The 24,528-nt window shown below is 39.5% G+C and overlaps 2 protein-coding genes across 12 annotated transcripts in view; both read right to left on the bottom strand.

Moving 5' to 3' along the window:
- The window catches only part of SPTAN1 (spectrin alpha, non-erythrocytic 1), an 84,696-nt gene extending 65,006 nt beyond the window's left edge, over window positions 1–19,690 (bottom strand). For 4 of the 11 annotated variants that reach the window (XM_075905909.1, XM_075905915.1, XM_075905911.1 and 1 more), the window contains exons 1-9: window positions 19,546–19,619; window positions 16,327–16,377; window positions 9,169–9,408; window positions 8,355–8,480; window positions 6,489–6,629; window positions 3,946–4,092; window positions 3,083–3,216; window positions 1,205–1,349; window positions 968–1,122 (exon numbers count right to left, since the gene is read on the bottom strand). In XM_075905909.1, the coding sequence (XP_075762024.1) occupies window positions 968–1,122; window positions 1,205–1,349; window positions 3,083–3,216; window positions 3,946–4,092; window positions 6,489–6,629; window positions 8,355–8,480; window positions 9,169–9,408; window positions 16,327–16,359 (1,121 nt within the window). In that variant the 5' untranslated portion in view covers window positions 16,360–16,377; window positions 19,546–19,619. Of the gene's footprint in view, window positions 1–967; window positions 1,123–1,204; window positions 1,350–3,082; window positions 3,217–3,945; window positions 4,093–6,488; window positions 6,630–8,354; window positions 8,481–9,168; window positions 9,409–12,454; window positions 12,475–16,086; window positions 16,106–16,326; window positions 16,378–19,545 lie in introns of those variants that run through there. The other 7 variants (XM_075905917.1, XM_075905918.1, XM_075905916.1 and 4 more) reach the window with 4 other exon arrangements.
- Window positions 19,691–23,060: 3,370 nt separating this feature from the next.
- GLE1 (GLE1 RNA export mediator) overlaps window positions 23,061–24,528 on the bottom strand; it is a 47,906-nt gene continuing 46,438 nt past the window's right edge. Inside the window, exon 16 of the mRNA XM_006119031.3 lies at window positions 23,061–24,093. Coding sequence (XP_006119093.2) covers window positions 24,025–24,093 — 69 coding nt within the window. The 3' untranslated portion in view covers window positions 23,061–24,024. The remainder of the gene's footprint in view (window positions 24,094–24,528) is intronic.

The raw sequence follows: 24,528 nt of genomic DNA, 5'->3' as shown, positions 1-24,528 counted from the left end.
CAAGAGGAAACAAGGGTGGTGTTAATGTGGTGACTCTAAAATTTTTGATCTGCTGATCACTTCTGTATGGATCACAGACTTGCTACTGCTATAACTGTGAAGTATGCAAAACTGGGAGAGAGAGGGGCAGTTTGGCCATTCTAGAAAGCTTCAACTACACACGCCTCAGACTTCAATAAGAGTTCTCTTGTTTTCCGAACACCTTTTCTTCATATTCCCCTGCCTTTAGGGTTACTTGAAAAGGAAATAAAGTCTTAATGACTCTTTTGGCAGGTACCTTTGGATATGTTTAACACCCATCAACTTTGCTGAGAAAACTGAGTTTAAAATGGAAGCAAATACAGGGGAGAACAGAAACAAACCACAAAAGTAACCTGAAGAGATCACAGCAGTGCAGGATACAGAAATAGGGAGAGGGAGGAATCATTAGTAATAAATAAAATCCTACATATACTGTGGGAGAGGACAAATAGCATAGCAAATAGCATGCAATCAATATAAATGAACAGCCACATTCAACTGAGTTTATTTTTCTTTTAAAATGCTCTAATATTTTATTTAACTAAAACTATTTATGACTACAGAAGCCAACTAATTAGGCTTCTGTAATGCTGGAGGCAAAAAGAGAACAAGAAGATCCCATGGGACACAAGAATTGTCATAGTAGATGAGCTCAATGCTCTGTCTAGTTTTATATATTTTCCCAGACAGTGGCTAATACCAGAGATTCACAAGAAAAGGTTTGAAAGCTATTGCTATAATGTTGGAAATATAAAGCCACTTTTCCCATTAGTAATCCCTAAACACATTCACTTTAAAAGCAAGATCATATCTTTGTGTACAATATTTGTATCTTGAAACACTAACTCATTCAAAATCTTGGAAATGGCTTTCCTTTCTCCTTCCTACAGCCCTGTATTTAATTTAGGAGATGCAAAAGGTTCTTCCAGTGATACAGCATTCCTACCTATAAGAGTCATTCAGGCGAGCATGCCTCTCTGCTGCAAGAGTGCGAATGTGTTCCCAGTTTGCAATCAACTCCTCTCGTTTCATCTGGATCTGAGAGGCATTCTGTGGGTGTGATTGCTGCAGACGATCAGCTTCTGCACACAAGGCCTTTACCTAGATAAATACACAACTTGCCATAAGCTTATTCTAAAAACTATATTATTTACATTACAGACAAAATGGCTACTCTAAGTACCTTGTCCTCCAGAGCTGCAAGATCTCTCTCTAGGCCCTCATGCTTGCGGAGCAGAGCCTGCACACTGGCTAAGTCTCTGCCAAAATCATCAGAGGCCATCAACTGCTCCTTCTCTTTAATCCAGCTTATGGTCTCATCCACATCCCTTCAAAAAGTAACACACATTAATTTGCATTTATCTCTTTTACAAGGAAAGGAAGAAAGTACAGGTTGGACCTCCCTGGTCCAGCACCCTCTGGACGTGACTAGTCCTGAATGAGGGAGTGCAGGGGAGGTCAGTCTCAGCCCCTTCAATAATGGATTCTGGGTTCTTCCATCAGCAGACCCAGCCAACTTCCCTCCAGACTCCACACCCTCACCTGGCTATGCTGCTGGCCATCTGCCCCCCTTCTGGTCACTGCCTGGGCTCCAGATTCCCTGCCCTCGACGGGCTCTACTGCCAGTCTGGCCCCACTGCTGAGCTCCATGCCCCTCAGTCCAGGCCCTGGGCCTCTCGGCTCTTCTTCCAGCTGCCAACCCCCAGTCCCACATGTGGAAACCAGACTCCAAGCCACTGGCACTCTCTGGTCCAGCAACATCAGTGGTCCGGCAATGCTGCTGGACCACAGAGCCGCAGACCACAGAGGTTCAACCTGTAGAAAGCTTCCATCTGACACAAACGTAATAATGATGTAGGCCTACAAGACAATCCAGTCCTGCTGATATTCAAGTTAGGGCTGTCAATTGACCTGCATTAATGCCTGCAATTAACGCAGGACAGGATTAACACATTAATCGCAGGCGTTAATGCTGTGCTGCCTCTTTGAAGTGCCGCTCCAGCACTTCAAAGGGGTTTTACAATATGGAGTCAGGGATCAGCTGGGAACTCCAGCTGATCCTGGGCTCTATGCAGCGCTGCCCCGTTGAAATGCCACCACAGCGTTTCAAAGGGGAGTTAAAAAAAAATTAATGGAGATTGCCTATCTCCTAGAACTGGAAGGGACCTTGAAAGGTCATCGAGTCCAGTCCCCTGCCTTCACAGCAGGACCAAGTACCATCCCTGACAAATTTTTGCCCCAAATCCCTAAATGGCCTCCACAAGGATTGAACTCACAACCCTGGGTTTAGCAGGCCAATGCTCAAACCGCTGAGCTATCCCTCCCCCGCATCTGCCCCCCTTCAAATATCCGCCCCCATATCTGCCCCCCTTCAAAAACTTTAATCACTTGACAGCCTTAATTCAAATACCATTATACAGAAGCTTGCTAATCAATGCTTAGGAAACTAGCCAACCTAGAATGTTTTACAAGTGTTTTTTTAAGGTTTGGGTGCACAGGTGGCCAGTGGGTGTAGAGGCAGATCAGGATTTTCAGCTTCTGTTCCCTCCCTATCTCCCCACCCCTGCAGAAAGTCATTCTTTTTTAAGCCTCACTGAACCTACAATGCCCATCTCCCATGACTGCTAAAATCAACCTCTTTCATCATCTCAAAAACTAACAAGACCAATCAGAGAGCACAGACGAGGGTATTGAAAGCAAAATCTATCAAAGCCCAGAGTTGATCCATGCCAGCTAGTTAGCAAAGAGTATGAGAAGGGGACAGGTCTTCTAGTGTTTACCTAGGTAGGATTTAGAGGAGGGGGCCTTCAGACAGGTGAGAGGAAGACAGAACTGCCATGTGGCAAGGAAAAGGAGAGAGAGGAGGTTTATAGATAAGGAGCGAAATCAGATTACTATTCTAGATGTTGCCAGGTCATTTCAGGAAGGAACAATCAATCAGCTGTTAAAAATGTGACAGAAGATGTCAAGTATTCACAAAGCCTTAAATGCAATAGAATGCACCATTAGATATTTCTTAGTCAAAGTCACAGGCACTAAATGAATTTGGCCAAAACAATACCTGTTAAAGCGCTGAACTTCAGCTGCGCCAAAGAGTTTCCCCTGCCTCTGAAGAGCCAGCCCTTTAAGACGTTGCCAGCCTGCATTTACTTCATCCTGCTTAGACTTGATCATCTGTTCCTCAGGGTGCTGCTCCTGATGAGCAAAAAAATATGGCTTACAGTCCATGGATTTATTTCCACAGACACCAACCCAGTTCCTGTGTTCTATAAAGATCAGTTTATAAACAGCTTCTCTTTCCTCCCAACTTCATAGTTTTCTTGCAACAGCAAAGCATCCAATACTTTCATAAGATACTATATAAAACCCTACCATTCTTTTTGTTTACTATAAGCATCTGGAAAAGTAATCCCCATTTTCCCAGGATTCCATGCCTTCTGACCACCAGTTGATCAACTGGTGCAGAAAATGTACCGAATGTTGGATGGTATAGGAGAAACAGTTTTAACTTCAGACCTCCAAGAGTTTGTCAGTTTCTCCAATAAAACACTCCTCATAGGATCTTTGAGGAAGGTTCTTGTCTAACACAGCCTTGCTGCTCAAGCCAAAAAAAAATTAAATAAATAAATAAATAAATAAAAAACTTTGCTTGAGAATTCAGCATCTATAGATTTATCCCAGAGGCAAGTGCACTCGCCTCTGTTTCCCTGCCAGGTGACAGCTGGTATAGCATAGCAAATTTTTTCCCACTGAGTTACAAATGTTTTCACAATTATCACAATAGATTTTGGCTACTTTAAACTGTATTTTATGCTACCAGTTGCAGTACTTTTTTGGGAAAATTATTTCAATTTTCTACTCAACACTTCTTAAATAATCTAAATAGCATCACTGAGGAGACCTTTTCACAACACACGTGTTTACCTGGATAAGTTTTCCAGCAAACTGGTTCACTTCATTTACTCTTTCTTCATGGGCTGCCAGGTCTGTCTGAAACTCTTCAAATTTCTTTTGTAAAACCTCAACATGCTCAAGATCCAGGCCAAGTTCTTCTGAAGTCACTATTGCTTCCTAGCATATTAGGAAACAAAGAAAAGCAGTTCTATCAAAAACCAGTGCACTGAAAACGAGAGGTTCTAGCTGCAGAATGCTGCCACTTCAAAGACAAATACAGTGTGTACTGGAAAACAAAGTTCATCATGCTTAAAATCAGTTTTAAAATGCAACCTTAAAATGACAGTGTGTCAAATTAAAGGCCACTTAATCTTAAGGATGTTAAGTAACGGAATTTCCATCGACTACTCCACTGTCAATAGGCACTTCTGCATTCCTCCTTTGAAATGTACAAGAGCCCCATTGGCCTACATTTCAAAGGAGGAATACAGAACTCCACATGCAGCCTGGGGCCAGCAGGAAGTCCCATTGATGCCGGGCTGCACCTGGCATGCCAGCTTTGAAATGTACAAGAAACCCCAGCGGGGGCTCCTATACATTTCAAAGCAGCAGCGCAGCATGAAGCCCTGTGCTAGTGTGGGAGTCCCCTGCTGACCCCAAGCTCCATGCCGTGCTGCTGCTTTGAAATGCCACACAGAGGCGGGTCAAGCTGGGGACTCCCCAGCTGATCCTGGGCTCCACATGGCTTTTCAGTGGAACCTAGCATTTCAAAGGGACAGTGCTGCACATCTGAGCCAGGGATCAGCAGTGTGGCACTGCCCCTTTGAATGCAGTCTCGGCTTTTCAGAGGGGCAGCACGCTCCACAGTTGATCCTGCGCTCAGTTGTGCAGTGCTGCCTCTTTGAAGTACCCCTTTTCTCCTTCCCCCCAGCTCTGCTGTCTCTATCTGATGGAGGCACCAAGGGGTGGAGGGGAAATTGACTAATTGACTGACTATCCAATAAGCATTTGCTTATCAGATAGTTGACTAGTTCTTAACATCCCTACTTCATCTGAATATTTTTCACTTCCTAGTGTTACAAGCAACATCTAAGACTACTATACAAATATTAGAATTATTATACTACTTTTTCTAGTTTGTTTACTTTGCTGTCAGTTTCTCTAGAGTCTTTTGTCTGTTTGAATGGTTCTTTTCCAAAGCAACTGTTTTGTTTTTTAAACAGGAAGCTTTGGTTATCAAAATTCAAAATTTCTAGGCATAATTGGGGGCATATATAATGACTGAAATTATTTGTAACTCCTGTATTTGGCATTAACTGGATTTCAAGTTGACAGTGCCAGATTGGCTAATTTTAATGTGGGACAGCTTTATGAAAAATATTTTGTAATATTTATTAGCAGTTATGGAGGATTTACAATTCCAACCTCCACAAGTGCCACAAAACAGCAAGACATTAAGAAAACCTAACTGATCGTTTTGTGGCTTTTAAACTTTAGCATTGTGGTTCTGCTTCCTCAAATGTTCAGAGGTAAAAAGCAAATTGGTCTCTTGCAATGGTTTCCTAAAGCTATTCCAGGTACAGATACGCTTTTCAGTGGCTAGACAGGCCATTTAAGCATAGTTTCACAAAAATCTTACTTTTATGGGCCACAGATTTTACAACATAGGTAAGGTACATTCACTGACTGAGAAATATTAAGGGCCATAGGCTTATTGGTTAATCTTCTCGACTATTTGCATTTCCCGCCCGCCCTTGCTGCTTCTGTATCAGAGACAGCAAGGGGCGGGGGAGCAGAAGCAGGAGCTGGCTTAAAAAACGGTTCCCCCCAGCACCAGCTCTGTGATGCCACCTGCCAGAGGCAACACCACCAGGGAGGAAGGCAGGGGAGGCTGCCGTGAAGAAAGCATGGGCCCACCATGGACAAAGGCTGGTCCTGGCAGCAGCCTCTGAACATGGGGAGTTGGGATCCCCTGCAGACAGGGGCTGCTCCGGACCAGCCTCTGTCCATGGTTAGCCCAGGTCACTACAGACAAAGGTTTCTTTGCGGCAGCCTCACTGCCCACCTAGCAGCCTTCGTCTGTGGGGAGCACGGACCCACCATGGACAGGGGCTGCTGACACCCCATGCTGCTGCCTCTGTATCAGAGGCAGCAGCACAGAGTGGCAGGCAGCCCATTTGCATGGGGAGCTGGGTTTTAAACTGGGTCCCCTTGCGGACTGGCTCCCGCTGGGCACCCTGCGCCGCTACCTCTGTAACAGAGGCAGCAGCATGAGGTGGCAGGAGCTCCCTGGGAGTGTGGCCAGAGCACATTGGTTGCCACCTGGGGACTATAAAATAATGGAGTAACTGCTAAGAATTCATGAGATTACTCAACTACTCAATTACCCAATATCTAACATCCCTACTGTATACTTACCATTTATAGCACACAAATCACAGCAGCCACATGATGCTTTTGCACAGTAAGATAGCATGTTTTGATAAAATAGCTCCACACAAACCTCTTCAATGGAACTTGAATCTTGTAAAGGCTATATGATGCAAGTGGATATTCTTTTAACCATAATATACCTTGTCATTGATCCAGTCCAAGACATCTTCGCATTCTCGTAAGTACTGCACCAGCTTCTGCGCTTGCAGCAACTTGATTCCCTTTTCACGCATCTTCTCAAGCAACAGCTCCCAGAGTCGATGAAGGTCCTGGAGTCGAATCTGAAAGATGCAGAAGTTAACAATACTATTTCATAAAAAATGAAACTATGTAACGCAATTATTTTCTCCTCTCCTAAAATGATAGCAATTTCCATTTTAATCCTATTTTCATGAAGGTTATACTAGGTAAAGCATGGATGAACTCTATCAACTAATAAGACATAAATGTGTAGAGTCATAGGATCTCAAAAAGAGTTCCACGTAACTCAACAATTTCTGTCGTTCACCAATAGGGTCCAATATAAAATATTACTTCACCCACCTTGTCTCACTATAATGTTTTAATAGAAATTAAAAGAAACACACAAATTTCAAAATAGGAAAATAGCTGTTCCACCCATTACTTATAATGCTACACACATTGAGATTTAAAACATGAAAAGCAAGTAGAGTAGCTTTGGAAATTTAACAAATGGATACATACTTATTACAAGTATTTAATATGCTCAGTTATGAAGGTTAAATAGAAGAGAAGAATCTCACACTATTTGAATCTCTAACATTGTCCAACAGCACGCTGCAAACCATCAAAGAGGAAGAGGCATTCAAAGAGAAAGTGACAGCAGCATTGCATAGTCAAAGATTCACCTACTCGTATATGGTACCCAACTTGAGTAGCTGTTACTATTGGGCGTTGTGCAGTCCTGTATGGCGTGAAAGACTAAACCATTAACAAACAGGTTACCATTCCAAACAGAACACAAACTGAAGTTTACATTGATCACCACATACCAGGATTTTCAATATTTTTAAAGGAATAAGATCACTTATTTGAAAAGCAATTTCTTAGATTTGTTAAGGATAAATTACAAGACCAAAATATCCTTATGCAATGAGATGGTTAAAGCTAGTACGCATAATTTATAAAAAGTACTCTAAAATAATGACACAAAGTAGTCATTCAACCCCTGCAAAACTCAACCCTTAGCTCAGTTGTACATTAGAAATTTAACAAAATTAATCAGCAAATTTGATCATTGTGAAAAGACAGTCCATGTCACTAACTTCTCTTTTTTTTGAAAAGCTTTACCTTTCAGAGCTGTTTTAAGAAGTGACAAGAAAACTAAAATATTTGGAAAATGTATTTGTTCTATTAAACATTTGTCCACATTGATGTCTACAAATTAGTTATCAATTTGACTATTCATATGTAAACTTAACAAAGACCTTGAAATAGGGATATAAGAGAGTAGTGGAGTCAACTACTTGCATTTCCTTCCCCTCTACACCCCTGCTGCCTCTATATCACAGCCTGGGGAGAGCAGAAGCCAGTGCTGGGGGAAGCCAGCTTAAAAGCTGGTTCCCCCAGCACTGTTTCTGCAGAGCCGCTGCCTCTAACCAGTGGCCCATCACAGAGAGGTGTTGCTCCAGCATCCCAACTGGAGCAGCTTCTGCAGTGGGCCTAGGCATCCTGCAGGCAGGGGCTGCTCGGACTGGGACACCTTCTTTTAATTGGCTAACCAGTTAAACAATAGGTTTATCTAGTTTGCCAATTAAACAGGATTTTACATCCCCTAGATCAAAGAAAGCTATTTTAATAATAAGCCAAGATGTGTCAAAACTTGTAGATAATATAGCATAGCAACAAGTGCTTTAAAAATAGACTTGGTGCTGCAATACACAGTTTGGGAGATTTAGAAGGAAAGTTTTTAGGAAAAGGAGAAAAAGCGCCTATTGTACACTGAAGAAAAAAGCTTGTAGAAAACAAAGATTTCTAACACTCACTCTTATAGTTTCAGATGCAAAATGCCCTTCATTAATCATCTGGTTTCCAGTCTCATCTAGTTTAACGATAGCCCCTGAATTGGCTTGCACCTCAGCTTCAAAGGCTTGGTGTTTCTGCAGTTTTCCCTGAAAGTAAAATATTAAAGGTAACTAAAATCTGGAGAGCTGCTTTCATCCACACACACCCTCAAACGCTGTACTTTCATTTTTTAAGTAATAAAAATAGGTGTTTCATCCATTTGTTCCAAGTGATATAGATAGCACATGAAAAAGTGTGCATGCACTTGTGGGGGGCCGTGTTTTCTTTTCTTTTACTTTTTGCACTTGTAGTAGCAGTCACATACAGTAAAGCAGCACACTTGAAATAAAAGCTGTATCATATTTCATGGGTGGATTCAAAAATCTCCATTTCAGTTATTTTATCTGTAGTGTTCAAATACTTTGGAGGCAATCCCTCTCACACAGCATTACTTTCTGTCTATGTAGTTTTTACAGAGAATAAATTTATAGAAATCTACTCACATAACTGATGTGTCCAATGGTTTCAAAAAAATAAAGGCTGTACTGACATTTCATTCCCTCAAGGGCTAATAAGGCTTATTAATCCATTATTACAATACTCCATTTACATATATCAATTTAGAAACCAGTTTGCTGAACCACTTTGCAGAATTTTAAATGTTTGCATTTAGCTTCATCACTATTATTTCTGTACTTTTACATTTGTTGTATTTATTCCACGGACCAAACTTGTTATGCTTGGAGGTGAATGGCACAGGGGTGTAAATGAGGGACACACAGAAATAGTACGTACCTGTAAATTGGTTGGGTCTTTATAATTCTCATCGGATGCAATCTGGAGTTTCTCCTGGATCCATTTTTCCAGCTCATCTGCATCACGCTGAAAAAACTGGAATCGGTAGGAATCTTCAAGCTTTTGGCGCCTCAAAGTAGATAATTCCTTGAACCTGTGGTATCGGTCCAAAACTTGCTGGCGCCTCTCTTGGATATCCTCTGCTGTTTCCAGCACTTTCACACCACTTGGATCCATTTTCTAAAAGTCAAAATACTTGAGTTAACTTTGCTTCTAAGAAGAAATAATAGCAAATATGCAAAGGTCTGAGTAAGGAAAGTTTATTTTCTCTCACGCATGGTTTACTTACAATGTTTCTTATATAAAGAAACTTGTCTAGCGAGAAAGCATTAGAAGGGAAAATCCAATAAAAAGACTGAACTACCACTTTTTTTCTTAAAGTGATAGAAATGTAGCCGTGTTAGACTGGTGTAGCTGAAACAAAATACAGGACTATGTAGCACTTTAAAGACTAACAAGATGGTTTATTAGATGATGAGCTTTCGTGGGCCAGACCCACTTCCTCAGATCAAATAGTGGAAGAAAATAGTCACAACCATATATACCAAAGGATACAATTAAAAAAAAAAAAAGAACACATATGAAAAGGACAAATCACATTTCAGAACAGAAGGGGGATGCAGGGGGGGGGGGAGAGGAAGGTAAATGTCTGTGAGTTAATGATATTAGAGGTGGGGAAGGGTAGATGTCTGTGAGCTAATGTTAGCTCACAGACATCTACCCTTCCCCTTCTCTAATATCATTAACTCACAGACATTTACCTTCCTCTCCCCCCCCCCCCCCCGCATCCCCCTTCTGTTCTGAAATGTGATTTGTCCTTTTCATATGTGTTCTTTTTTTTTTTTTAATTGTATCCTTTGGTATATATGGTTGTGACTATTTTCTTCCACTATTTGATCTGAGGAAGTGGGTCTGGCCCACGAAAGCTCATCATCTAATAAACCATCTTGTTAGTCTTTAAAGTGCTACATAGTCCTGTATTTTTTTTATTAAAAGCCTGAATGAAGAATTAAAGAATCTACCCAGCAATATAAGGTATTATCCAACATGGCCATAGTACCGTTGGTTGTATCTGATAAAAAAAAATAAAACAAGAGCTAAGTACATGGGGAGGAAACTGTGTCACTCTTTCTACTGGAAAAAATGTTTAAAATCCAATAACAGAAACAGGCTAACAAACATTATTTCTTTTTATAGATAGGCCTTTTAGCCAATCCATGGTCAGTCTGTCTGTCTGTCTCTCTCTCACACCCACACCCACCCCCGCCCACCCACCCTTATAAAACAAAACTTTCTATTTTACATAAGACTTCAAAAACCAGTATGCAGTAAGTTCATGTTGAACTTTACAGCAGTGGCCTTTTGGGGGAGAAAGAAAAATAGTAGGATTTAGTCAATTATCCTTCTCAACTGTATATCTTGATTATAGTCCTTTTGCAAAAAGAATTCTGAAAACCATTTTTATTACACACTTCTGCAGGCACTTTCCATTAAATGTTTCCCTCCTTTTTGCTTCTTTATAGCTTCATCAAAATGTAAATATAAAGAGGGAACTTGATCCTCCAACACCAAAAGCTCTGATGGCACAGAAGAATTAAGGACAAATCGGACCAAAAATAAATTTCTGTTAATTACAGTCAGTGGCATTAAAATCTAATAGAGTTAAACATTTAACTGGAGATGTTTAACTGGAAACATCTCCTGGAGATGTTTGCAACTACCATTTTGTTCTTATAATTTTTCAGGGTTCACAGTTTATAGGTAAATTCTTATCTTAATGCACATTTACATGTACATCTCCCTTTATTATTAATCATGTAAATTCTATACACATTAAACAGTTATCAGAATGCATCACTTATGAAAGAAGTAGTGAAAAATTATATGCAGGGAAAGACAGGTGATCTCTAAGATGCTGCTGAATGAGGAATTTTTAATCTCTATCCAGCTGCATGTCTAAATTAGACAAGCATCTGTTTCATGGTTTCATACAAAATTCCACAGGCAGGAAATATGTTTGTCTTATTTCCTCTTCAGATTCCAGGCACTTGGAAAGAGAGCATCTGATAGAAAGGAACACACATGGGCAAATTCACACATTCCAAAACACTGAGCACAGTCACACCCTGCTGTAAGACAGCCATTTCAGCAGCAGTTGTTACACTGGTGAACTCTGAGGCCCAGCTGCATTGCGGCAGTTAAAGTGGGAGGATAGAAATTCTGCTGTGCTTTCATTTTCTAAGTAATAAAAATGGGTGTTTTATCCATTTGTTCCCAAGTGAGATAGATAGCACGTGAAAAAGTCTGCATGCACTTCAAAATTTCAATCTGATAAAAATGGCTATGCCTCACATCTGATTAGCAAATCTGAATCTGATGTAACCATCAGCCTCAAACGTAAGATCAGCTCAACTACAGGTTAATTTTTTGACAAACTAGTTGCTCTTTCAAGTTTACACTCTATGACAGGGATGACATGTTGAGAATATAAACTACTAAAATGCATTTATCCTGTACTATCTACTTCTAGCTATGATTGAATCTACTTACTTTTAAAAAACTGCTCTAGAGGTGTGGGATTGGAAAGTGTTTGAATCCTATTTGTGTCTGCTCATCTATATTTTCATCTCACAGCTTCCTATTTTGGTTATTTATACTACTGGAAAATATTAAGTCTTGTTTTTTTCATTAAGCTCCAGTTTTTACTCTTTTGTATATGTAACTTAAAATAGTTTGGATCCTATTTAAAAATAGGAAATATATTTTGTAATTTAATTTGTTAATTGAATTGTCTTTTTGCTGGAATTTGCAAAATAAAAGGCTCTTTGTAACTACAGTAAGTAGATCAAGTCAATTGTACAAGAAGTGCTTTGGTCTAGTAATAATGGACTGTTCTTTCCTGCAGCAAATCAGCTGACGTCAGCATACCTCTGTTCTGCCAAAATGTTATCAGCATTCACTAGGGAGTTCTGAGCATAAAAGTCACCAATGCTGCAGAATGATGCAGTCTGCATTCAGTATTTTCATTTAAAAATTGAAGTAACCCTGTCTGGAGTCAAAGAGTAATTCATTAACCTGTTTCTAAACCTTCTGCGGTTAAATAAGTTTCAAAATCTCCCTCTCTCTATAAAGGGCTACAACAGTACAAACAAGGAAAGCTATAAAAGCAGCTTAAGGTTGTTTTAAAAAAATCCACTTAAACACTGTATAATTTAGATGTACTCACATTACTAGCTTGACACCAGATAACTGACTTCATTCTTAAACACTGTACTTACAGACATCACATTCCACACATTACTGTGCTAGCTGCCTGAGACTGCTATAAGTGCAGAGACCAGCCCCTCCTATTGCAATCTGCACTGGGCTGATAAGGTCAGACATTACACAGAAAGTTCCAGGTTGTTCACGGAGGCTGTTCACGGAGGCTGTCTGAAATAAATAGGTTATTTCCTTCTGAAAACCTCAGTTTTCCTGATAGCTAAAAATATCAGAAAAATAGCTCCTAAGTGGCATAGATCATCTTCACAAAACATTTTAAATTTTTTATACTTTTCCCATTATTCTTAAATACTGTGAAACTATTTAAAAAACTATAAATCAGTCAATATCTCGACGAAATGATTGCAAGTTAATTGTTTTAAAGCTACTTTGTCTCAGATTTACTCTTAAATTCTCAATTTATAATCATAGTTTGTGTTTTAAAAAAAGACAGCAATGGCCAATGGGTGGAATGAAATTTGAAACAAAAATATCTATTACTCCCAGACCGCTTCAAAGGCACTGCGTGCCAAGGATTAGTCTACAGTTTTTTTAGAGGCATGCTAAGCATTTGAATGGGAATATTCAACTGTGGATATTTATAGATACAACAATGCAACAGTAATGTCAGCAACATCATTCAGCCATGGAAAGCAGTTGTATTTAGATGGGTTAGCAGGAATTATAGTTGGATAATATAATTAATGACTGTCAGCATTTTCATTTCTAAATCATGTTTTCAGTGTTTAAATCTTGGCTGTAAAAATTTGCTATGTACTCAAATTCTGTAAACAAGATCTTACCATAATACCATTTTTATAATTACCCAAATCTACCAAAATTAATTGGTTAAAAAAACACCTAGGCATTGTAATGATCAGTACTTTCAGAATATAATAAAGTCGTAACCACCTCTTAAAATAACCACTTGTATGTTTATTATACATATAGTGAGCATGCTTGCAACAATATAGTGCCCTCCTATTCTGGTAAAAGAAACTTGGTAGTACCGGATGCTTTTTAAAAAAAAAATCATGCAAATATTAAGTTATTTTTCATAGCTATTTTATTACAGGCTTTTCTTTTTTTCCTTTAAGGAGGAAAGAGAAGTGGTGATTCTCATTAAACAAAATCAAATATTGCACATAAGTAGTAAGAGCTTTATATTCCCTCAATGTAAATTTTAAAATAGAGAGGGACAAGGTGTGTGAGGTAATACTTATTAGACCAACTTCTGTTAGTCAGAGAAGCTTTTGAAACGCAAAGAGCTCTTCTTCAGGTCTGGGGAAAGAATTTTAATATGTCGACATCTTATTTTCACTTGTTCCAGTCAGGGCTTCCCTAAACATTTTAGAGACTCACTAAGCCAAACAGCCATAAAGTTTGAACAATGAAAGGCACCTTATAATGCCTATTTTGAACATAAGAATGGCAACAATGGACCAGACACCAAAGGTCATTATAACCCAATAACCTATCTTCCGACAACAGCCAGTGCCAAATTATCCAAGATGGATAAGGGAGAAGCATTTCTGGAAAGAAGTATGGTAGGGCTCTTTAAGTCGTTGAAGAAAATTCTGTGTGCCTATATTATGTTGGAAAAGCAATAAAGATGACGAGATTTAAAGCATCTCATACTAGGGATGGAAGCGACCAGTCAACTATCCGATAAGCATAAGCTTATCAGATAGCTGAGTAGTGACTTGACTAGTTGCTTCCCCCCCACCTTGCTGCTTCTATCACAGGCAGCCGGGGGGAGAGGAGGGAGGAGAGCAGGAGCTGATGCTGAGGGGAGGCATCTTAAAAGCTGGTTCCCCACAGCATTATCTCCGCAGAGGGCAGGTGAGGCAGAGGCATAGCAGGGGACCAGGCGTGAGCCAGGAATCAAATGATTCCTGGCTCATGCCTGGTCCCAGAAGCCACAGTTCCGCTTTTTAAATGTATTTCAGAGCCACTGGGCTCTTAAATATATTTAAAAAGCAGAAACGCAAGGGGGGGGGAGGAGGGAGCTGGGCACAAGCCGGAAATCAGCTGTCCTGGATCGCACCTGGTCCTCCCCACCACACTTCAGCCTTTTAAATTTATTAACAGCCTATCAGCTCTGAATACATTTAAAAGGCAAAGCTGCATCAGGGTTAGCTCCCAGGACCAGGAGCTAACCCCGCTGTGGCTCTAGTTTCCCCCATTTATCTACTAGCCTATGGAAATTCCACTGACTCGTCAATTAGTTGATTAAACGCAATTTAACATGCCTTATATAAAAAAACAACTATGGATTTTTTTAAAATTTACACTGCTATAAAAAAGGAAATACATACCCATTCATTTGGTTTATTATTGTTGGCAAGGATCTTTTCAAGTCCACAAAATATCAAAACTACAACTGAGGGTGCAATTTCAGTTACAAAACCCTACTGTGTCTCAATTTTTTGATCTGAGGAAGTGGGTCTGGCCCACGAAAGCTCATCATCTAATAAACCATCTTGTTAGTCTTTAAAGTGCTACATTGTCCTGCATTTTGCTTCAGCTACCCCAGACTAACACGGCTACATCTCTACCTCAATACTTTAAGACACTAGTAAAAAAAGCCATTCAAATGTTTAGAAACCCCTGTAATGCAGAAGCAAAAATGGGTCTGTGAAGCAAAGTGTTGCAGTAATAAATTCAAATATCTTAGTTTCTGTATGTTTAAAATCAACTCATTTAATGCCGCATATTAGTATGGACTAACAACAGAACAAGAAAAAAAATCAAGTAGAAGATTAAATAGTACAATTCCTGGACATAAGAAACTGAAGTGCATAAAAAATGAGTGGTGAAAATGAAACTTGTGTAGGAGTAAAACATTGGACAGATGATCTCAGGGCTTGGGCACTGACAATTGTACATTAGTAAGAATACAAGGTAGTCTTAAAGGGTTTGTTTTTGATTTTGCCACTTTTAATTTGAAGATGTATATAAAATAGATAAATTTAATCACTTATAATGGTTCATTAAGTTAAACTCTTTAACTATCACAGACCTTTCACGTAACTATGCAGAGGTCAGCAGGGATTGCACTCTGCATCAAAGCTCATAAGAAAGCAAATTACCTTGACTGCATTGCATCAAAAGCCAGAAATGCAGAGGTGAGAATCAGTGATTCTCTTGTATAAATAGCCTTTTACCTTCCAACTTATTTCTTAATATTTTCTTACAATTATCACTTTTTACTTTACTTCAGTTATAAAAACATACTTATTTTACTCCCATAATAAGAGAGACTGTGTTTGTCTTTATACCCAGCTCAAGTTTTGTACACTGGTCTTATTTATGACGACTACCATTTTACAAAAAAACAAAATAAAAACCCGCACTACAGTAGCTACCCTACAATTATACGATTACACAGACTGTATATATTGATAGAACAGGAAACAATAACCATTTTTAGTTGACAGTAATTTACATTACATAGTACAGAACAGTAGATTTTCAGAAAGGTATTTTATTGGCCAACAGCCCTTTAAAGCAAAATAAAGCTTTATAAAAGTTAATCCACAACAAAAGTAGATAGACAGAGCTATGATCAGACAGAACAGAACAATGAGCACATACCATGCATCACAGGAAGACAATGGGAAGCCTGAAACAGGAAAAAATTAGCAGTCTCCACTCCACAGAGTACAAAAAGCTACTGCTGTATCCGTCATGCTGTATTGTAACATTCTATATTATATATACATAACTCTTAAAGAGACTTTTTTTTTTTTTTTTTTAGTACAAATAGGTCATCACTGCAACAAAGGCAGGCAAATGAAGAAACAGTGGCTCTACTACATGCATTTTGTAAAATACCTGGACTTTGAGTTTACGAAAGGATGACAACATGATGGAGGAATGTAGAGTCTAAAAGGGAGGTGGAAATCAAGATAACATACCACTATCTACAAATGTAGTAACATAAGTCAAATAAATCCAGTTCTTTTCAAAATATACATTCAAAATCACACCTTTCTACTTCCACTTCCTTTCTTCACCACATGTAATTTGGAATGATTGTTATGTAAGCTGCTGCACGCACAACACTCTCCCCATGCAACAATGTTAAGAATATCTATCAACTGTAATTAAAACAATTGAGAATTGACTTAGGATGCACACAATTTCCCATATCCAAAATTAAAGGAAAATAATGCAAAAAAGAAAGTAATCTCAGTTGGTAATCTACACTTCCACACACAAATTCATCAGACTGGGTGATTTTAAATACAGTCTCAGAAAACAACATGATTAAAGAGAAAGCTTTATATATAAAATCTCCTCCAGAATACTTAAATTCACATCCCATGTAAAATATGTGCGAGTAAACAAAATACGTGACGGAAACTATTTTGGGGGGAGGGATGATTGTTCAAGGAACAAGTGAATTAGTAAGTATGGCTGATACACTGAATTTTAATCTGTTCAGTTCCCTGCATCCTCTGCTTTGCATTTTCCATTGGTATACTGCAATCCATGTTCCTATATATGGACAACTGCAGTTATGTGCCTCTGTGTGTTCTGAAGCAAGTGCATATCTAGCACAGCATTATCATCGTTTAGGGCAAATCCATTACAGTAGTAAGAAGTCAGATTGTCACTTTGTTTTGATCTATGGTCAGCAACAGCCCATGGTGCAGTACTGCACTTGACAGCCTTCCTCAAAAGACATCTGCAATATGCTCCACTCCATTATTCTTGTGACCGGTCCAGGAACACGTTAGGGGGAGGGAGACAAAAACTACTGTATCAGGGGAAAAAAAGTCATCTTAAAATTACTTGCCTTAGGTTGGTGAGCGAGAAAGCAAGCAATTCACATCCCAAGAATAAGACATATTTTATCCAAAAATATATGATAAATGAATAGTATACAAAGGTCTGACAGGTGAAATTAAGGCAATAAAGAATTTTAAAATTATTTTCATGAAGCGATGAAAGGGATAGTTTTAAAATTGACAACTTGCAAATATGAGCAACACCCAGAGGTGCAACCGTCTGAAAAGACTGAGACTGTTCTTACCTTGCTTGCGCATCGGGACAGATGGTAAACAAGATTTAATGTTGGATGGGGTTAATACCAAATTTAAAGGTAAAATAAAATGTGTTTGTTCATTTCAGCTACTATGAAGATCATAGAGGCACACCTATCTCTTTTTTTATTGTTGAAACTTGGTTTGACCTTTCCAAAGGTAAGATTTCTCTTACAACAGAAATGGAATTAAATTACCCCATTCTGAGCACTACTGAACCTCTTATTAGTTCAATGATTTTACACAGTCCAGTGGCTCCACTTACAAAGCCTCCTAGTTTTTAATCATTTTTTTCATTCTTTTCCAAACACATTTTATAAATACCCTGTGAGCTCAATACAAATTTCACAGCAAGCCTGATTTGTTAATCCCATAAAAATGCAGGAGACTGTCCAGGGAGGTTTTTTCCTGCATACCATTTGTCACATCAACACAACTGTCTTCCCGAGTCTACTTAAAACCGAGTGACAAGTTGCTCACTAACCATGTATATTTTAAGATACAATTTTTCAGTGAATGATTTAATTAAAGAATCCTGACTGGAGAGTAAAGTTACTGTAACATTTCTGCTGCATACACATGGACATTTGAAATACCAAATAAAGATGATTTTAAATATTAACACGATTACATTAGTACCAACATGTATTTCTTTTACTATGCATAAAACAGAACAAACATGGCTGACATACTCTTGATTTATCAGAAATATGTTATGTTCCGTAATTGCAGGAACAAGGTGAGAAAAGCAAAATCCTGATTTATCTGATTGTAAAGAGAGACATGATCTTCCTCCCTCCAGGCCCCATTATGTCAGGCATCTCAAGTCTTGCAAAGTCACACATTTGGAAGGGGACAATCATTTTAGGAGATTAATTGTAAGGCTTTTAAAAAGCCTCTTCCAGTTAGGATGAAGGATTTTCCTGTGTGCACTTCAATCAAGCAATTAAAACTTGCCTCATATAGTAAAGACCAAGATTATTTAAAAATACATATTTATCTTGGTCAATAAATTCTCCAGCCACCACCTAGAAATACAGAATCTCTCATTGACTTTTCTGTGTCTCCTGACCTTGGACAGTGGATGGGTTTGTGAATGCTTAGGGAAGCCATTGCTCTGAAATGAACCCATTGACAGGGTCATTCGAGACATTCACAGCCTGTGTTCAATTTTTCTCTCCAGATTTTTCTTCAAAAAAGGGGGGGCAGTAATTAGGCTGAGACGATTGCTTCGGGGGGGAAGCATAGCTCCCTTACTCTTTTTTTGGGAGTGAGGGGAGATTTGCTGGCACTGCTATTTATCACCGTGGTTATTCCCTCCTTAGGGCAGTGAATGAAATTCCTGCTACTGCGGCTGAGAGCAACACAGGGCGGATCCGCCTCGCTCTCTTTCCCACACAAGAATCCTCTGGTCTTCCAGCCAAACAACCTCCCTCGCCCATCAGGGAAGAGCAACAGAAACGCAAACCGCTCCCTGCATTGCTACTCCACCCTGAGCTCGCCTATACTCAAGCGAGCCCAGAAAGACGGCAGGGGGAGAGAATAAAGAGCGTCTCTCTGCAGAGACTAGGTTCACTGGGGTGTCAAGCAGCGAGCCTGGGAGAAGAGGGGAAGAGACTATCAAAGCGCTAAATCCCTCACGGGGAAGCCGAGTATCACTACGGATCCCCCGCGCCTGCCGGGGGCGAGCCCCGGGGAAGCGAGAAGGCAGGCAGGGCGGTGTCGCGAGGCACCATCGCTTTCCCAGATGAGCTCCCGCATCCACAGAAGGAACCAGCACCGCTACCCACCCAACCTTCGGCCGCCCTAAAGCGAGCCTCAGGGAAGCCGGGGTAACGGGGCTGCGCCCGCAACGCCCGTAAAACCCACCGGGAGGGGCGCGCTACATTTCCGCAGGCTAAAGGACCCGGGGAACCGTGGGAGAACCCAGCCGAGCTCGCCTTCGAGCAGCCCGCCCAGCCCTCGCACCGTCGAAGAGAGAACCAGCCCCGCGCTCCGACCTCACCAAGTCTATCGGAAGAGTCCACGGCCCACAGTTCTCCTCCCGACAGACTCCCCGCGCGCCGCCCAGCTCCAGCCTTTATAGAGGAGCGGCCCGGATATGACGTCAACCCCGCAGAACGGGTCTCTAGCTACGGAACTACTCGAATAGCTCCGGACTCAACCGAAGAGCGAGGGCCCCACCCCGCTGAGGCAACGGCTTTCAGAACCTGCGCACGGAAATAGCCGACTGAAGCCGAAGACGCCACCCGCAGTACGGAGAAATCCGAAAGGCTCCGAAAGGCTGGGAGAGGTTTGCGGAGGCTGTTCTGCTGGGCGCAGGGGAAAGCTGCAGTGGCTGCGGGCGGTGCCTGGGCTGCTCAAACAGGCGGTTTGGACTTCCCACAAACTCAGTTTCTAGCCCGCGTTCCCTGCAGCACAGACAGAGCGATCTCACACGATTGTAAGGCCTCCCATTGAATGGCATCCCCTCAAAATCCGAGTATTATTTGAGCGGAGACTACTGAAGTCGCTTACTTTATAAGGAAAGATTTAAAACAAAAGATAATTGAAAAGGTGCATTCATTTTTTCCATCAGGGGAATGTTTATTTTCATGCTCTTAGTCCCTCACTTTCAGGTTCCTGCCTGTAGCACACACTTGTAAAGTTGAACAAAAAAAAGCAGAATGTTTACATAAAAACTTTTAATTTACAATAAAAATGAACATGAAGCAAAGTTTAGATTTTTATAATACAACTAAAAGGTGCAGTGGCACCTTCAATTTGCATTACTGTTAAAGATACAAACTGTCTACATTTTAGACTCCTATGCAAGGTAAAAAGGATCCGTTTCAAAATATTGAGCATTTGCATAGCTGAGAGGTTTTTCTTTTTATATAAAGCTGGTACACAGAGCAACAATTGAAAAAAGTCTCATTTTAATAGAAACATTTGATGCTGTAATTATACCCTGTAAACTATGTTGTTCTCTGTTATTTTTAGCTAGATAGCTCCAGTAAGTCAGTTAATATATGGGATCAGAGTTTTGAGGTTTTGTTCTTTATTAAAAACACAAACATACATTTTCTTTCAACTCCTGTGAAGGTTGTTAAAGCAATTAAGCTAAAACAAAAATCTTCTACTGACATTGCATCAATACCTATAGGACTGCAACAGAGGAAATATGAGTCACAGCAATTTAAATCCAATTAAGTCCTCAATGTACAACAGTATTTCACGTCTGAGATTTCCCATTTCCACCGTATTTTAAATGAACATGCAGTATATGTACTTAAAACAAATCCTTTACATGCATTTGGAATTATGTAAATACATGCCATTACATTTTGCATTGAGATGATCTCTAAATATCCTGGACTAGGGCAAAATGGCCAACACTCAAATTGTCAAACAGTAAAAGCAGTTGCAACAGAAACTTACCTTAGACATCACGAGATCCAATGAGCTACCACCTTTTTGGGGGTAGCTCATAATTGTCTCTAGTAGTGCCTAAAGTATGGGTTACATTTTGATTATGCTAATTACATAAAGTGGAAACATTTTTAAAAATACATTTATTGCTGCATTTAAATATAGTTTCAAAAATCATGGCAATCCATTGCAAAAGCCTTTTTATACCTAAGGCAGAAAATCTCAACATCCTTATGATATTTATAAAAGCATGCACCGTCATCAATATCCCCAAATAACTAAAAATATACAAAGCTTTCTGCCTTGCATATTGTCATAAAACATGATCCATACAATAAAAATCTATAATATTAAACCAAAATATTCAATATTTTCAGTATTAAACAGAAACATTATCCAAGATGGCCATAAGAGTAAGCATTAGATAGTAAAAATGAATGAAGAGAAATGTATTTAATTGCATTGTAAAGAATAGATGCTACACTAAATAAATTGGAACAGTGGAAGAAATTTTACAAGGCACTAGATCTTGAGTACCTTATTGCTCTTTGCACTTTTGACAATTTCCTCCTATATCCTTTTAACAACATTATATCTAGAACAGCTATCAGTATTACCAACTCCAAGCAATCAAACTTTAAAAAAATAGTTTTCTTCTTTTATCTAGGAATTTTCCCCATGCATTTCCTGGGAAAGTTCAAGATATAAAATTTAAGCTATATAGATATATATTAAACACTGTAGTATAAGTTTTGTCAGTAGATCATCTTATATGCCCAAAATCTTGCTTTAAGTATTGTTTGTAGTAGTGTTTTGTAGAGCAGTGTTTGTAGCAGTGTTTTGTGAAAATCTTTGCTTCAGTGGTCATTTCCCAAATACATACAGATCACGTAATGAGATTTTACTTGTTTTCCTCTCTCTCAGAACTTGCTCTTCATTCAAGACATTTTTGGAGGTCTCAGTGAAAAAAATGCAGTAACATATGACAATGTAAAATCCTGTTCATTTTGTTAGAACAACTTTTACCTGAACTATTGAACTATTTCTGAATTAAAGGGTCTTCAAATATACAAAGGGAGAGGGGAAAAAGAGAGAGTCTGGTTGGTTTGTGGGAAATCTATAACAGTGAGTGATAGTTAATTCTAGTACCTAATTCAAACAGAGCCTAAGACAACAGCAAGCAAGTGGCTACCATATGATGGCTGTTAAGTGGCCTACGAAAAATGAGTCTGTTGGTGTCCAGTCCAGCGATTTGGAATCCAGCTCAGTTCAGCTCTCATTACAAGGCTGTCAATACTCAGCAAAGAGGTCCAATATCAAATAAATATGCAAAATGAATTAGCTCCTCAATACTAGATATGACCCTCCAGTGTGCAGTTGAAGCACATGAGCAGTGCAATGAGGGCAGGTGGAGGAAGATTCTGGATCAAAACCTGAAATGCTATACTATGTGCAATGATAGACATGTTTCCACATTGTCCCACCCTATTTCTGAATAAGACACCCTCTGGTTAGCCATATAATTTAATATTAAATCTCTTCCTGTCAGAGAGTGTCAATTATCTATCCAATTACAATATAGAGACCTGTCCACTAGAAATGGGGAAAATATTAACATATAGCACATAATCGCTACCTCTTCAATAGCCTCTCAAGTGACGTACTTGCACTCCCCCAGCTGTCAAAAATAACATCAGCTTGACCACCCAAAACCGCATTATTGGTAGTCATCTATTAGGGATTCCCAGAAACTTACTTGGCACCATCACAGGCACCAGCAGAGAAAAGTAAACTGCAGCAGCTTTAGGTTAAAAAAAAGTTTTAAACTTCACATCCTTTTCAATTAGAATCTAGAATGAACCATTCTTACGATAATTCACCATTACACTCTTACTATGAAATTATTTCAGTACTTCCATACACAAACTGTAGTAAAACTAATACAATCCATGTCAGTCCAAATTAAAGGCTTTTTTTTCCTACATAGGTCGATACCATTGTTCAGTTCATTTTTAGATAAGCCAAGGGGATAGTGTCTTCTATTTTCTTCATATAATAGCACAATATTATTACTGATGAAGACACAAAGCTGTTATGTGCTCTTTCACCTTTGGGTTTTTTTACAGACAAAAAAAGCTTTATTTCATATGGTGGACAATGGGTGCAGAGTTCCTTCTAGTTTCATGAAATGCATAGTAAAAATATTATACACATTAAAAAAAACAAGAAACAAAAAACAGTGAACTATTCTTCAGAAGCCATTATATTGTCTATATAGGTGTAAAACCAAGTTTAACGCATATAAATAAGGAATGTTGCATCATTAGCAGAAATCAGAATTTCTAAGTTAAAATGAAAGAGCTGTTGATTTTAAGGCCCTCCCTGAGGAAAGATGGAGATCATTGCTATCTCTAAGAACAAAGTTGCATGTGACAGATGTCAAATCAGCCTCATTAACACATCTGCTGCTTCTTTGGACTTTAGGGCAGTCAGATACAAAATGAATTTTCACATGGACTCTAATGCCTTTAATACAAACAATAACTTTAAAATACTTATACACAAGTTTTACAGAAGGATTTCTTAAATTTAGACCTTAATATAACTAAGGTACTGAGGTATTTCTATTGGCAATTTCATGTAAAAACTGACAGACTGATCAGAACAAAATTTCTGCCTTAAAGCCACTGCTTAATGTTAATCAACTCTGAAGTATAATGGAGTATTTAGACTAGTTTATATATGACAGATTCACTGTATTTGTTCAAGGCATGAAGGAGTCTCTCACATTCCATAATACACAATAGAGTCCATAAAGCTAACCAAATGCAAACAGAATGGCATGAAATAATATGCAAAGTAAATTAGAGGAGAAAAGTTACTGAAGCTCCAATTTCTATTCAACATAAAATATGTTGAAAGATAGGTAAAAAAATGTTTCAGTTGAAAATATCCAGAGTGTCCATATATAAATACAAAGGTAGGGTTTACATTTCTATGTATTCTTGTCCCTGAATGTAACAGGAAGCCAGATCAGAAAATTTCTGAATGCCTGTGAAGATGAAAATGGGATTTATGACCTCCAGAAGGAAGAAGGCAGAGAACCCTTTGGTAAAGGAATTTCCTTCCGCTGCAAACATTTCTAAGAAAAACAAAAACAAAACAAAAAAGTCATTTAGAACCAATGTAACAAATTCCAAACAATCAGTAGAGATTGGCTTCATTAAGTAAATACAGGCAGTCCCCGACTTACGCGGATCCGACTTATGTCGGATCCGCACTTATGAACGGGGCTTTTCTCGCCCCAGAGCTTGCGGGCGGCAGGACCACCCAGAGCGCAGCGGTCCCGCCACCGCGTCCTCTGGGGCGAGAAAAGCTGCTCCGAGTCTCCCTGGTGTGCTGGGGGGGAGTCCCCAGCACAGCAGGGAGACAGGAGCAAAGCCGCAGAGGCGGCGGGACCTCTGCGCCTCTGCGGCTTTGCTCGGGTCTCCCTGGTCTCCCCTCCCTCCAGCAGACCAGGCTTTTGTTGCGGGACGCCTGGGGTAGAGCAGCTGGGGTGCTGCCGGGTTGGTCCTGC

The sequence above is a fragment of the Pelodiscus sinensis genome, chromosome 22 (genome assembly GCF_049634645.1).
Source record: "Pelodiscus sinensis isolate JC-2024 chromosome 22, ASM4963464v1, whole genome shotgun sequence".
NCBI lineage: Eukaryota > Metazoa > Chordata > Testudines > Trionychidae > Pelodiscus > Pelodiscus sinensis.
Note: the sequence above shows the minus strand (reverse complement) of the source record. Positions and strands in the feature narration are given on the sequence as shown.